We start from the raw sequence: 13,049 nt of genomic DNA on the forward strand, positions 1-13,049 counted from the left end.
TTACATTAAGAATAAAATATATTTAATACGACCTCAATTGTGATTTTTAAAATGACAATACCTAATATGAATTAAATGACAATTCGTCATGACGTATTAGACGTTGGCAACTTTAACAATTCTATTGATGGAAATTGCAATATCTCATGTGCGGTGTCTAAGCAATTTTGCAATAATTTATTAAAACTTAGACTTTTTATTGTATTAATAACTACTAAGTACGCTTAGTACTATTTTTATCTTTGAAGTTTTGTAAAAGTTGCAACTGTGGATAGATTACACAAAATGGTAAGTTAACTTAATACCGCCATGGAAAATAATTGTAAATATAATATTTTAACCTTCCTTGCTTATATTACACATTTTAAATTTTGGTTTTCACCTGAAATTTTTAATTTCACTATAAATACAACATTATAACGCTAATTATACCGGCATGTCTGTAGCCATTTTGAGGTACCCATAATCTTAATGGCCGAGCGCCATGTCAGCTCAAAATCACATGTTCACTTTTATTTTGTTAATTACATACTAATATGAAAAATCCAACGCATACACCTCACGAGTAATGTGTTATTGGTGTTAACTTCCCAAATACCGTAAATGTAATATCTTGACTAATATTCTGTCAATGTTGTATACATTGACGGTACGGTATATACAGTAGCCGGTAGAAGTTTTCGGCTAATTAACTTATATAATTTAAGTGAAATTTGGGGTCATATAAAAAAATGATAACTAAGTAATATTTCTCTATTTACGTAAATATAAAGAGCGTTTATCAGAAGCTTATTTAATTTAAGACCTATTTCAAATACCGGCAAAAATATAAAAATGTCAACAGAATGAGTTAAAATTGACATATATAACTATATTTTTCGTAGTATATCCGCGACATATTTGCACTTCACAAATTTTTAGTTTGTTTTGGTGGCATTTTTAGGTGAGTAAATAGGTAAATAAAAATAATTTAAGTCAATTAAATTTAAAATAGATTTTAATCAAATGTAATTTAGATTTATTTATTATATTATTTAAAGATTTTGTTCATATAAATTTTTTTAAGCAGAATTTTAACAAGATAAATTCATTTTACTTAATTCTTACTGTGACTGAAGTGTTTTTCTTCAGCTGGACGGTGGTGTCGTACACCCCCACTCAAGTGTGGTCCATGGAGGGGTAACAGGAGTTGTACATGGAATGCCAGTACATGGGGCAGGTCCAGATGGAGAGCATCCTCCTCATGGACCACGTCGCCGTTATCAAAACAGACCCAAACCACCTAATAATTTGGAACGTCTACCACTTGATGAAGCTGCGAAAAGGGTAAATAGTTTTAATCGTTAATGTTTGACAAAGTTCTATCAAATGTAAATTCAAATTTCTATTCAGAAATGCATACAGAAAATATATATTTTTAAATATAATTTAGGAAATGGAAGCACTTCCAATGAAGACACCAGTGTCAGTACTGCAGGAGCTCTTGGCTAGACGGGGAACGGTTCCCAAGTATGAGCTGGTACAGATAGAGGGCATGATCCATGAACCTACCTTTCGCTATCGAGTGACTGTTGCAGATTTAATTGGTAAGTATTTATAAATTCTATATGCTATTTTATATAAAAAAGGAAATTAAATGCAGTTCTAAATTCTTAGATTTTGAGTTTCTGAAAATATAGTCGAATACCAGAATGTGCTGTTTATGAGTCTAAAATGTACAAATATAATGAAATTTATTAACAGGATCCAAAGATAGTCTAATTAAAAAAAAATTAAGAGTATAAAAAAAAATTGTAATTAAAATAATTATAAATTCATGATCAGTTAAAAAAAATTTGTTTGATTTTAATAAAATAACAGTAACATCATTACTTTTACAGCAATGGGCACAGGAAGATCCAAAAAGGAAGCTAAGCATTCAGCTGCCAAAGCTTTACTTGATAAGTTAACTGGTGCTACACCCGCTGATCAGTCAACAAATGGAACTGTGCCTGAAACGTTAGTATTTATTTAATGTAATACCTAACCTAACCTATAGTGAGAACCAAATAAGCTTGACATTTAAATATACTCTAGTGAAACATGTTACTGGTTAGTGTATTTTACAATTTACCATACTACATATATTAATATTTTTTACTTAAAATTATCGTAAATATGTTTTCGTATTTTGGCACTTAAATGCCCTAGACATTTGCACACTCTCGCACATTAAGTAAAACTTTTAAATATTTGGACATTAATGTTGCAATTTGCATTAAGCACAAAAATTAAAGTAATTTTTAGTTTATATTAAATTAATTTACAGTTATAAAATGTTAAATTTATACCTTCAGTGGGACCGTTGTATCATCTTTTGAAGATAAATTGATGGGCAATCCAGTGGGATGGTTGCAGGAGCTTTGTATGTCCCGCTTCTGGCCTCCGCCCTCATATCATGCAGAGAATGATGACAATGTTTCCAGGCGTAAGTTTTTTATACTACTGCGCCATGCTATAAGTTCAAATATAAATTGTCTCCTTATGACTAGCAATGTATAAAAATGTTTATTTCATTAAATGTTTCATATTAAGACACATTAATCAAAATTTAAATACAAAGTATATACATTTAATTTATGTAAAATATGAAAGCAACAACAATTATTTTCAATTAGGTTTGCCCCATGAGCGCCAATTCACAATTGTTTGTACACTGTTAAAACGGCGCGAGATCGGAACTGGAAAATCTAAAAAACTGGCTAAGCGCCAAGCAGCATATAAAATGTGGCAAGCACTTCAGGATAATCCACTAGAGACCTTCCAACCTGAAGAAGAGGTAATTAAATTTTATTTATGCAACCATAGACAATAATGAACAAATAATTTTTTTTTTTTGCACTAAACATTACAAGTGGTATACAATAAAATGTTCAGCATTAAAGGAGTTGGTCTAGTCAATCTTCAGCTGTAAGTTTATGTTTATATAAATGAATCTTATACTTATTTTAAAAAAAAGTGACACATTTTTAAGTCTACTTAATATTCTGTTGTATTATTGAGGTTTTATTATTTTGAGAAATCTCATTAAATTGACATAGTGTATTGTCTTTGTCTAACCTAACACACATATTTGTTAGGTGGATCATGTGTCATTCTCCTAAAAGGTCGATAGCACTTGGCCAGGTGTTTTACTATCTTTCAGTCGGCTCTTAAGTGCCTGCATCGCAGGAACAATGGACAATGAAGAGAAGGAAGAGATAGGATAAATTTAATGTTCGTAATCTTGTTGTGTTCTAGGGCGGTGTCGCAGCCCGCTATGCCGACCTGAAAGATAGTAAAATCTCTACACTCACTACCAGCCACAGCCACAAGGTGTCGCAGTTTCACAAACACCTCAAACAATCTGTCGGCCCTAACCTGGCCAAGTTGCAGGTATGATTTGGATTTTTATGCATGATGGGTGTTTAAAATGTTAGTAAAATCAATAAATGCATGAGAGTTTGCATACAGTTGTAGTTTTATTGGTGGATGTTTTGTTATGTGTAAATGTTTATAATATGTGTATTTTTACCAGATTTAAAAAAATACTTTTTTTATTAGGTGACCCCACTCAACAACAAAGACTTTAACTTCGTTCAGTTCCTGCAAGAGATAGCTTCTGAGCAGTCTTTTGAGGTAACATATGTGGATATTGAGGAAAAGTCTATGACAGGCCGCAGTCAGTGTCTAGTGCAATTATCAACATTGCCTGTCGCCGTATGCTATGGTTCAGGGCTCACTAGCAAGGATGCTCAGTCGTCGGCGGCACAAAATGCTCTCGAGTATTTAAAAATAATGACAAAGAAGTGAAACGTCTCCTCATCTTGCGACATCAATTATTCACGCCTAATGACGACCTATGTAATATGATCAATGTAAAATATATGGCCACTACAAGTTTATACTTTAATTTTAAAAAGAAAATATTAGTCAGCATAGAACGCCACTTTAAGGTATATGATTGATGTCGCCAGGTTTAGAGTCTATGAATCTTTATTACCACAATCCATATGAGTATGGCAATAATGCCTTGTGCCAGCAGCACTTCGGGCTATGCTATGTAACTGGCATATTTGCAGTTTATTACTAACAATTACTACTACTAATATAGCTTTAATTTAATATAATTAATAGTTTTATGTATAAATAAATTAAAAATATTTATGAAATGTGTCTAGAAGCACCTACAATATTTAATGCATTTTTTTTTATTTTAAAAAAGGTTGTTTGTTGTCATTTTGAATTTATTATATTTAAAATAATTAATAGATTATATCAAACATATCTCATGCGTAACACATAAGTAATCTACTATTTATATTATTTAAAAAAACTGTATATGTATATAGTAGCTAATAATTTTCAAATTTGCTTAGTATAATAGAACTACCGTGATCAAATTCAAAATTTTGGCTTTGGATAGCTAATGAGAACCTGTGTTAAAAACAGTCAATGGCCTCCTTTTTGACCATTGCCTATTAATATAAGGTTTAAATAGGTTTGCTATACAGTCTGTCAACCCTAACCTGGCCAAGTTGATTTTCATCCATCATGTAATAAGCACCTTCTGCTTAATAACTATGGTGCATATTCCTATATTATTGTAAATGTTACAAGTTATTCTTGTCGTTTCTCGAACAATTAAAAAAATTACTCTTTTTAACCTTGCGTCATACTATATATACTTTATATAAATAGCATCTTGAATTATTGTTTGAAAATGAACTTTTTGTAAGACAAACTGATGAATTTGTGCTAAATCTTCCTCATGGCGCAATAGTAATAACATACATGTATATTGTTGTAATATCATCAATTATTGTAGATACTGTGATGGGCACTTTAGACTTATATTTTGTATCTAGTTCGAGTAGTAAATACTAACTTATTAACAATATAATATTTGTTAATAAATTAGTAATTATTGTAGAAACTTATTAACAAATATTATATAAATTGAGATAAAAATAATGCTCGTAAAACACAAAAAAATAATCTCGTCTACAATTTCATTAGAAGATTTTTTTACTAAGTATTCTAGTAAGAACACGAAAACCCTTGTACTAATACTGCTAATATGCGAGAGTAAATAGCATAGCCCGTAATTTAAAGAAACAAAGTATGGAGTGGTCATATAACAAATACAAGCTATACTTTGCATAGAATTAGTGTAATTTTCCCAGCGTGGAAATTACTCAATAATTTAAAAAATGTAAAAAAAATTATAAAATATAAAAATTGTATAAAAAAAAGTGTGGACTATGAATTTCCAGTTTAATATTCAGCATAATTTTACATATATTAAAATGAAATCATAATTACTACTTACCCAAAATATTAGCTTTAATGTATCATATTGTTATAAAAAATATGAATGAAATAAAATGTGGTGTTTTAGTTAAACTTTACGATAATTTAAATAATATTTTTTCTAGTCCGGTATGTTAAGGATTTTTCTAACATGCTGAGCATTAAACGGAAAATATTCTCAGCTGGTATTGTCTTGTTGACGAACTGCCCGACCTTTGCTTTGTAATTCGCTTTGAAATCGCTGTTAAATTTACAAAGTGCAAGGGTTGGAACTCGCAGGTTACTACTAACTTGTAATTTAATGGGAGAGGCAGGAATTGCTAATTGTCTTTATTTCAATTTTACCAGTGAACGTATAGGTTTTCTTTTTGAAACATGATGGAAAACTTTGCAGGGAAGCTGAGAACTAGGTGTTAAGAGTGAATATATCACTGGAATTAATGGTTGCGATGTTAGGATCCCTTGCCTGTGAAAATGGGCATTATTTTAATGCAAAGTATAGAGGTTGTAACTATTTCTACTGGTACAGGATCGTCGTCTTATTGGTTGTTACTGGTAACGACGAGGGTTTTGCACTTACCGAGTTTCTTTTAAATTGAATGGTGTGAGTTCAGCCTGCCCTTTTACAACATCGCACTGTTCAAATTAGAAAAGACTAATTGGAGTAAAGGAATGGAGTTCTGTTCAACCAAGACCAACTAAATAAAATTATATGTCGGAACATCGAGATGTTGAAGTTCACTTGTTACACTTTTATGTTTAGTCAGTCTTGGTTTTACTTTAATTATAATATTAATATAATATAGATATTGTCACAGTAGTAAGAATAAAAAATTTCCTCACTTTAGCTGCCGTGTAGTCACTTTTTTTGAATATTATATAACTAATAACATATTTGCTGCGCGTCTTTTTCTGCTCTAACTACAATAAAGTTTGGTATTGCTTGAATTTGAGTTTTTTATTTGAAATCCTACATTTAACAAAACATTTATGAGCTTATAAAATATATAAAAAAAAAACAAATCTTGAATAATTTCAGTGGAGGGTAAAAGTAAGTGAACTTTCTGTTTATTTTACCATAAAACGCGAATTAATATGTTATAAATATTGCTTATATTTTAAACGTACAAAACTTACTTTCGATATATATTTTTACGGTTAAATTTAAACTGTAATAGCTTTGTGCGGCGTACATTTAAAAAATTAGATGTACTATTACTTTCAATTATATTTTTATGCATAGCTGTACAGGATTGGCTAGGACTATATACTTTATAACTCGGTTTGGCGTTTTGTGTTAACGTCCATGTTTCAATTTCTTTAGATGGAGTTAAATCAGCTTCATAGTTTTCACTACATATATTATCAATGTGGTCATCATATTTATTGTCATGCGAATCAATCAAGTCATATTCCATATTTAAGTTATCACGTAGAACATACGGTGGTGTTGGTTGGGAAGTATCGTCATCGCAGAATTCGGGTGGCGGAGGTATAATATCATTAGTAACGTCCTTGCTTATACATTGTAAGAGCATTTTAGGATTAAGTATGGCTTCGGCTACATCTAGTTCCGAATTAGATTTTGTTTCTTCTTCTATTTTATATCTTGGTGACATATTACCTCCTATGTCAAAGATTCCGTCTTCTGTATCACTAATATTACTTTGGATATTTCCATTTATTATATCGGGATTAACTTGTTCTATATTTCTTATATCAATATTTTGACTTTCCATGTTGCCTCCTGTTTCAAAGGGTACATTTGTTTGACTCTCTCCTATTAAATATTTTGGTAAATCTACATTTATTTTGTCTAAATCGCTGATTCTAAATTTCCTCTTTAGTTTTACAGTTGCGTTATCAGCGCATGAAAAATTATCTTTAATATTCTCACTCGGTATTGCTTGCTCAGATTCGATGTTGTTTTTGTGTCGTCTGAAAATATGTGATGTTATTGTTACTTTAACATGCGATGAAGTGATTATATTTTTTTGTGAAGTTTAAAACTTCACAAAAAAATACAATCAAATGAAAAATAATATTTCAATATTTATTGACTCTGTTAAAGAAAATAACGAATATTTTTGATAACGACTTAAGAATACAGACCTTTTCACTAAATTATTATATTTTTTTAATATATCTTTCACGTTAGTACTACTGGTTTTTAATAATAAATTTTCTTCTGATGTTTTGATCCCTTCTTTCTGGTTTTGAAAATCACAATGATTATTATCAGGATCGTTGTAGTTTCGTGCACAAGTATCAACTATTAAATCATCCTTTTTGTCATTTTTAGGAATATCTTTATTTTGAATAACATCAAAACTAGAAGTACACTTTGAATCTTCTATAGCTTTCGTATTTAAATTACTATTACTGTCACTGCTATAAACTATTTCAGTTACGTCTAAATTGATTTCTAGTTTTCCTATTAAGTGAACCTTTTCATTAAATTTATTTGTAATTGTGGTGTCAATAAAATGCGCTTTACTTAAGCTATGTTTTCTTGTATACTCTGAATTTTTTCTCTCTTTTGAATTTTTGTCAGCATCAATATTTATTTCATAAGAGTCGTCATCTGCACTAGAAGGCATCAAGTAATTGTTCTTGGATAACAATGTAAATTGTTTGATGGGATTAGTATTTGACATTGTCGATAAGGGTTGATTTATTATTTGAAATTCATTTGAATAATTAGATGTAATTGAACAATTGTTTTTAATTATTGGCAAATTCATTAATAGTGTATTACTTAATAAAGAACCTTCTGTATCAATATCACAAGTGTTATTTTCTTTTTTATAGGATTGAATGGATTTATTTTCATTAATATAGTTTGTGTTCTCGTTACCAATCAATTCTTTTTTTGAAAGTAATATATTTGAATAGTTTTTGTTGGCTTCGACGGCTATTGAATTGATATTTGTGTTAAGTTTGTTATCATTTTCATGCAATAACGATTGATTCTGTGAACCAGTTTCCCCTTTATTTAGAAAATCTGTGGTGGTTTTATACTCTTCCGTATTTTTCGTTATAAATCTATTATGTTCCTGATCATCAATAATAGGGCTTAGTATATCTATAACGTTTGCTTTTTCGCTCTTTTTATTAGCTGTTTCTATTAAATATTGTTCTATTTGATGTTTTACAGAATTATTAAAACCAGTTTCATTGACGGTTTCTGGTGTTTCATCTTCATCATTCAGATCTAATTTTTTTTCTAATTTTTCTATGAAATTATAATTATTTTGTTTACTTAATGTTTTGCGTTTACCAATTTCGCTTTTTTCTTTAGAAATATTCAATGTCATTGTTGGAGTACTTTTATTTGGATTGTGGTTACTTTTTTGGTCATGACGTCTTACATGTGTAGATGTAGATGAGATTGTGGCATTAATTGTGCTTTCTCCAGTTTCCATTTCATTTTCAATTACATTTAGAATATCGTTTACTTGTTTGTCGTCTACAGAGTCGTCATATTCAAAATCTATTTGAAATGCATTTTGAATATCATTACTTAAAATTAGATTTGTATCGTTTGATTCATTAGAAGTTCTAAAATTCAAAAAATCATAGTTTTCTGATTTCGTCAAATTTTGTAGTATGTTGTTTGAAATTTGAGCACTTTTATGGTCATTTTCATTAATTTCACTTGACGTCTTTCCTAAAGACTTCTTAAGAGATTTAAATTTTTCTAGTAAATAATTTTCACGTTTCTTCTTTTCTTTAGATTGTGTTATTTCATTATAGTGTGGAGACTTTCTTTTCCTTTCTTTTTGGATATTAGGAATGGCTTGCTTGTTTGGATTTGTCAGTGGAATTGCCGCTGAATATTGACTACTTTCATTGTTAGCAGGAATATGGTATAAATCCTTAAACAAAAATTGACATTGTTCATCCATACCCACTGCAAAATGTCAATTTTTGATCGTTATATATAATTGTAAATTCGGTATTCCTATGTAGTATTAATAACAAACCTGTTTAAAGATATAAATAACTTACCAAAACTTGAACTGATGCAGTGAACAGAAATTTTATGTTTGCTATTATGTTTTCTGTTTATTTTAAAGGTCATGCATCCGTTGTAAATGTTTATTAGATCTGAATCCCTGCAACAAGATGTACAATTTTATCGACAATGCATAGTAACAACTGTCGTCTAGTTTATTAATGTCCTCACCTTTACTCTAGGATATATTTATGAAAGTGCTTATTAATATAATAGTGTTCACTCAGTGGTCGAAATTCGGTCATAAACATTATCAGGGAAACATATTATGAGTTTGCATACTACATCTAATGACCAAATTTTTTTTCGGTATTCCCAATTTTTTTTATCGAACTCTAAAGCGCGTCAATATAAGTAGCTATCAAACCAAAGAAAGTAAACCGGTTGACAAAAAAAGGGGGAGGGAAGAAGGTACTGGACTGTTTTATATTTGACTATTTATATGACGTATATTGTTATATAGTAACTTTTTTTATAGAATAGGAAGGCGGACAAGCATATGGGCCACCTGATGGTAATTGGTCACCAACTCCCTTAGACATTGGCATTGTAAGAAATGTTGACCATCGCTTACATTGCCAATGCGCCACCAACCTTGGGACCTAAGATTTTATGTCCCTTGTGTCTGTAATTACACTGGCTCACTCACCCTTCAAACCGGAACACAACAATACCAAGTACTGCTGTTTTGCGGTAGAATATCTGATGAGTGCGTGGTACCTACCCAGACGAGCTTGCACAAAGCTGTACCACCAGTAAAGTGGTAGAGCTCATCAAATATTGTAAATAAAAAGAAAACAAATTCATATAAATAACTAATCAATTAATATTAATCGTATCTTCAAAGGATTATTTGTTCTCAATACTTACTTAAAATACGTGAAATATAGCAGATTGTTATCAGAATCTCCCACAATAATGTAACTCTTGTGACTAGCACCAGCTGTTAGGTGTTCGATGTTTTCAGCCAATAAGGCGTGATTTAACAATGACAGTTGTATTTGTACCGTGTTTTCGTTTATTGGTGTTGTAGTAAGATTATATTTTGGTAATAAGTTTATTTGTTTTCTTAAAATATTACCAGCTGGTGGACCCTTATTCATTATCTAAATAAAATAAAAATATATAACTAAAATATAAACTTTGTAACAACGAAACTAGTAGAAACTTATGAAGTAGATAAGTGAGAAATTTTACACATTATCATTATACAGTGTCTTTTATATTATACTCTGTAAATAGTAAACGATGTTATTTATAATTAACTAGCTTTTGCCAGCGTGTCAGGGAAGGGTAGGTATAAGTTATCTGTATTCCAAATTTCGTCCTAACCGTTAAGTAGTTCTTGCCTGAAAAAGTAATAAAAATTCATCCTCACAAACCTAACGTTTACAATACTAGTAGAATGGTAATGCTTTTGTTTGTTACATATTTTTTTCTTCTTACATCGTCATCAAGTACCAATAGTAGGTACGACAATAGCTCAACAGGTCAGGGTTAAGGCGATGAAGTATGACTATATTAAATCGATACTATTGAACTATTGAGGTTTAAATTACATGTTTCGTAAAAAAATTAAACATATGTGACAGTATGCGATAGAAGCGAAACCTTGTTGCGTCATAAATATTACATATTGTAAGTAACAGCTTGTTAATGTACCACTACAGAGCTATAACCTCCTGCTCTTTTAAGAGCTTATTTATCACGCTGCTCTAATGGGTGTTGGTGCCAGGTTGACACATATTTGGCCTATTTTCATCCCATACATGTTGGTTTTACTCAAAATTTTGTCCTTTAGAGCCAAGTTAAAATTGAATTATAAACATAAATAAAGAACTTGAATATTCCAACTGAGTTTGTTTGGATTTGAACCGTTAATGGATCATATATGCAATCCACTGGACTATGTCAGCTTTCATATCTGTTTTAATCAAAAGAATACATTATTTAATTTATATGGTTAAACTTACCCTTTCTAAATCTCTCGGATGACTTTCTTCTAGTAACATGAAGGTAACTTTTCCGGCGGACGCGAGCAAAGCACTAAAAGTCGGCCCTATCCCCTTCAATTGTCGACTGACGTAAGGCGAGTTTTCCCATAAATGAACCGATATACACTTAGCTAGTATCAGTGAATTTAATATTGTCGCAAAGAATTTTGGATTTTGAGAAATAAGATTGGAACGAGTTACGTAAGATACTAGACCTGGAAAAAATGATATATTAATAAACGACTGAGAAGTTTCCAATATATCCGTATTCGGCTGCAGACATTCTCATTGCGCATTCGCATCCAATGTTACGGCAAGTCATATATGGTGCTTTGTGAAGCACGGGAGTATAAACACAGCTAATTTCTCGACAAAAAAATCAGTAACTTTTTTTTATTGGTCCGACATTTTGAATCCAAAACTTCGGGGTCGGGTAGACCTACAAAATCAAAGTTCAATTTACAAAGGTTTAAATCACCTTTGTTTTGACTTTTGATTAGAAGTTTAAGTACTGAATGTTTTTCCTTTAATAAAATAGATTGTTTTTATTAATATAATATATAATGTAATGTTCTATATTATTATAGATTTGAGTAATAGGATATCGGTTAATAATTCTTACATTTGCATACTCTATCCGCAATTCTCATGATCTTGGTTGCTTCTTGGTTGAGAGAAGGATCCGGGATAGGCAAGCAACCGAGCACAGCTTGGATTATGCTATAATGGTAACACATGTCCTTATTTGAATCATAAATTATAGTCTATGTACTTACTAGGATTGTCTTTTTCTTTTAATTCTAAAGTAAGTAAGTAAACTAATATGGTCAGTTTTTTCGTAACTAAATGTAAATGTTGTGCTAAACATTGTTCCATCCTTAGTTAAAGGAACGGTAGAGCTCTAGAAGATTAATCTCGAAAGTCACCGCAGAAAATGATCGTGAAATGTGACATGCGACATTGATTGTCATAATTATAGCATTTGAAAGGAATACGCATCAAAATAGCGTAACACTGTCGGTTTATATTATTTCACGAGTGAGTTAGTCTTACGGAATAGAATTGCAGAATTGAGTCAAGTATTTTCATCGTATCGCATTCTCTTCGTATTGTTGAAATTAAATGTATATATTATAAATAATTATTTGGTGTTCGCTTACGTTCGCATTATTTATTGTGATCTTAAAAAAAACGTTTGATATAAAGGAAGTTCTTATATTACAATCTGTCGTACTAAACACGAACAAAATCATTTAAGCTGATATAATAATATTTTATTCGCTCGTAACCGTACGGTGAAGGGTAAACTTGAACATGTAAATACTTATTTATGTTACCTGACCTTACAAACGCTTTTTACGCATTAAGCGAGTGTGAAAAACTTATATTGTAATATGAGATCTTGTAATGAAAATATGCTATTAATACTAAATTCAATTGTCTTAATTAAAACAAAAATGATTGAGTTCTTCGTATTTAGTCGTTTTTACCCGCGAAGAAGGAAAAGAGGTCACCTATAATTTAAGCAGTCTTAGTTTATATGTAATTAATAATATTTACTGGTGGTAGGGCTTTGTGCAAGCTCGTCTGGGTAGGTACCACCCACTCATCAGATATTCTACCGCAAAACAGCAATACTTGATATTGTTGTGTTCCGGTTTGAAGGGTGAGTGAGCCAGTGTAATTACAGGCACAAGGGACATAAA

The 13,049-nt window shown here is 30.7% G+C and overlaps 2 protein-coding genes across 2 annotated transcripts in view; one reads left to right on the forward strand and one right to left on the reverse strand.

Moving 5' to 3' along the window:
- Nucleotides 1-107: 107 nt before the first annotated feature.
- On the forward strand, nucleotides 108-6,279 carry LOC126773831 (interferon-inducible double-stranded RNA-dependent protein kinase activator A homolog). The gene is made up of 8 exons (XM_050495035.1): nucleotides 108-288; nucleotides 1,132-1,326; nucleotides 1,433-1,586; nucleotides 1,881-1,998; nucleotides 2,337-2,467; nucleotides 2,658-2,818; nucleotides 3,280-3,414; nucleotides 3,583-6,279. Exons 1-8 carry the CDS (start codon nucleotides 286-288, stop codon nucleotides 3,829-3,831), a joined length of 1,146 nt encoding a protein of 381 aa, XP_050350992.1. The 5' UTR covers nucleotides 108-285; the 3' UTR covers nucleotides 3,832-6,279.
- Nucleotides 5,738-13,049, reverse strand: part of LOC126773942 (probable ATP-dependent DNA helicase HFM1) — a 39,374-nt gene continuing 32,062 nt past the window's right edge. The window contains exons 16-23 of the mRNA XM_050495204.1: nucleotides 11,966-12,063; nucleotides 11,323-11,558; nucleotides 10,220-10,455; nucleotides 9,343-9,449; nucleotides 8,612-9,244; nucleotides 7,444-8,566; nucleotides 6,603-7,269; nucleotides 5,738-5,797 (exon numbers count right to left, since the gene is read on the reverse strand). Coding sequence (XP_050351161.1) covers nucleotides 5,738-5,797; nucleotides 6,603-7,269; nucleotides 7,444-8,566; nucleotides 8,612-9,244; nucleotides 9,343-9,449; nucleotides 10,220-10,455; nucleotides 11,323-11,558; nucleotides 11,966-12,063 — 3,160 coding nt within the window. The remainder of the gene's footprint in view (nucleotides 5,798-6,602; nucleotides 7,270-7,443; nucleotides 8,567-8,611; nucleotides 9,245-9,342; nucleotides 9,450-10,219; nucleotides 10,456-11,322; nucleotides 11,559-11,965; nucleotides 12,064-13,049) is intronic.

The sequence above is a fragment of the Nymphalis io genome, chromosome 15 (genome assembly GCF_905147045.1).
Source record: "Nymphalis io chromosome 15, ilAglIoxx1.1, whole genome shotgun sequence".
NCBI classification, from domain to species: Eukaryota; Metazoa; Arthropoda; class Insecta; order Lepidoptera; family Nymphalidae; genus Nymphalis; species Nymphalis io.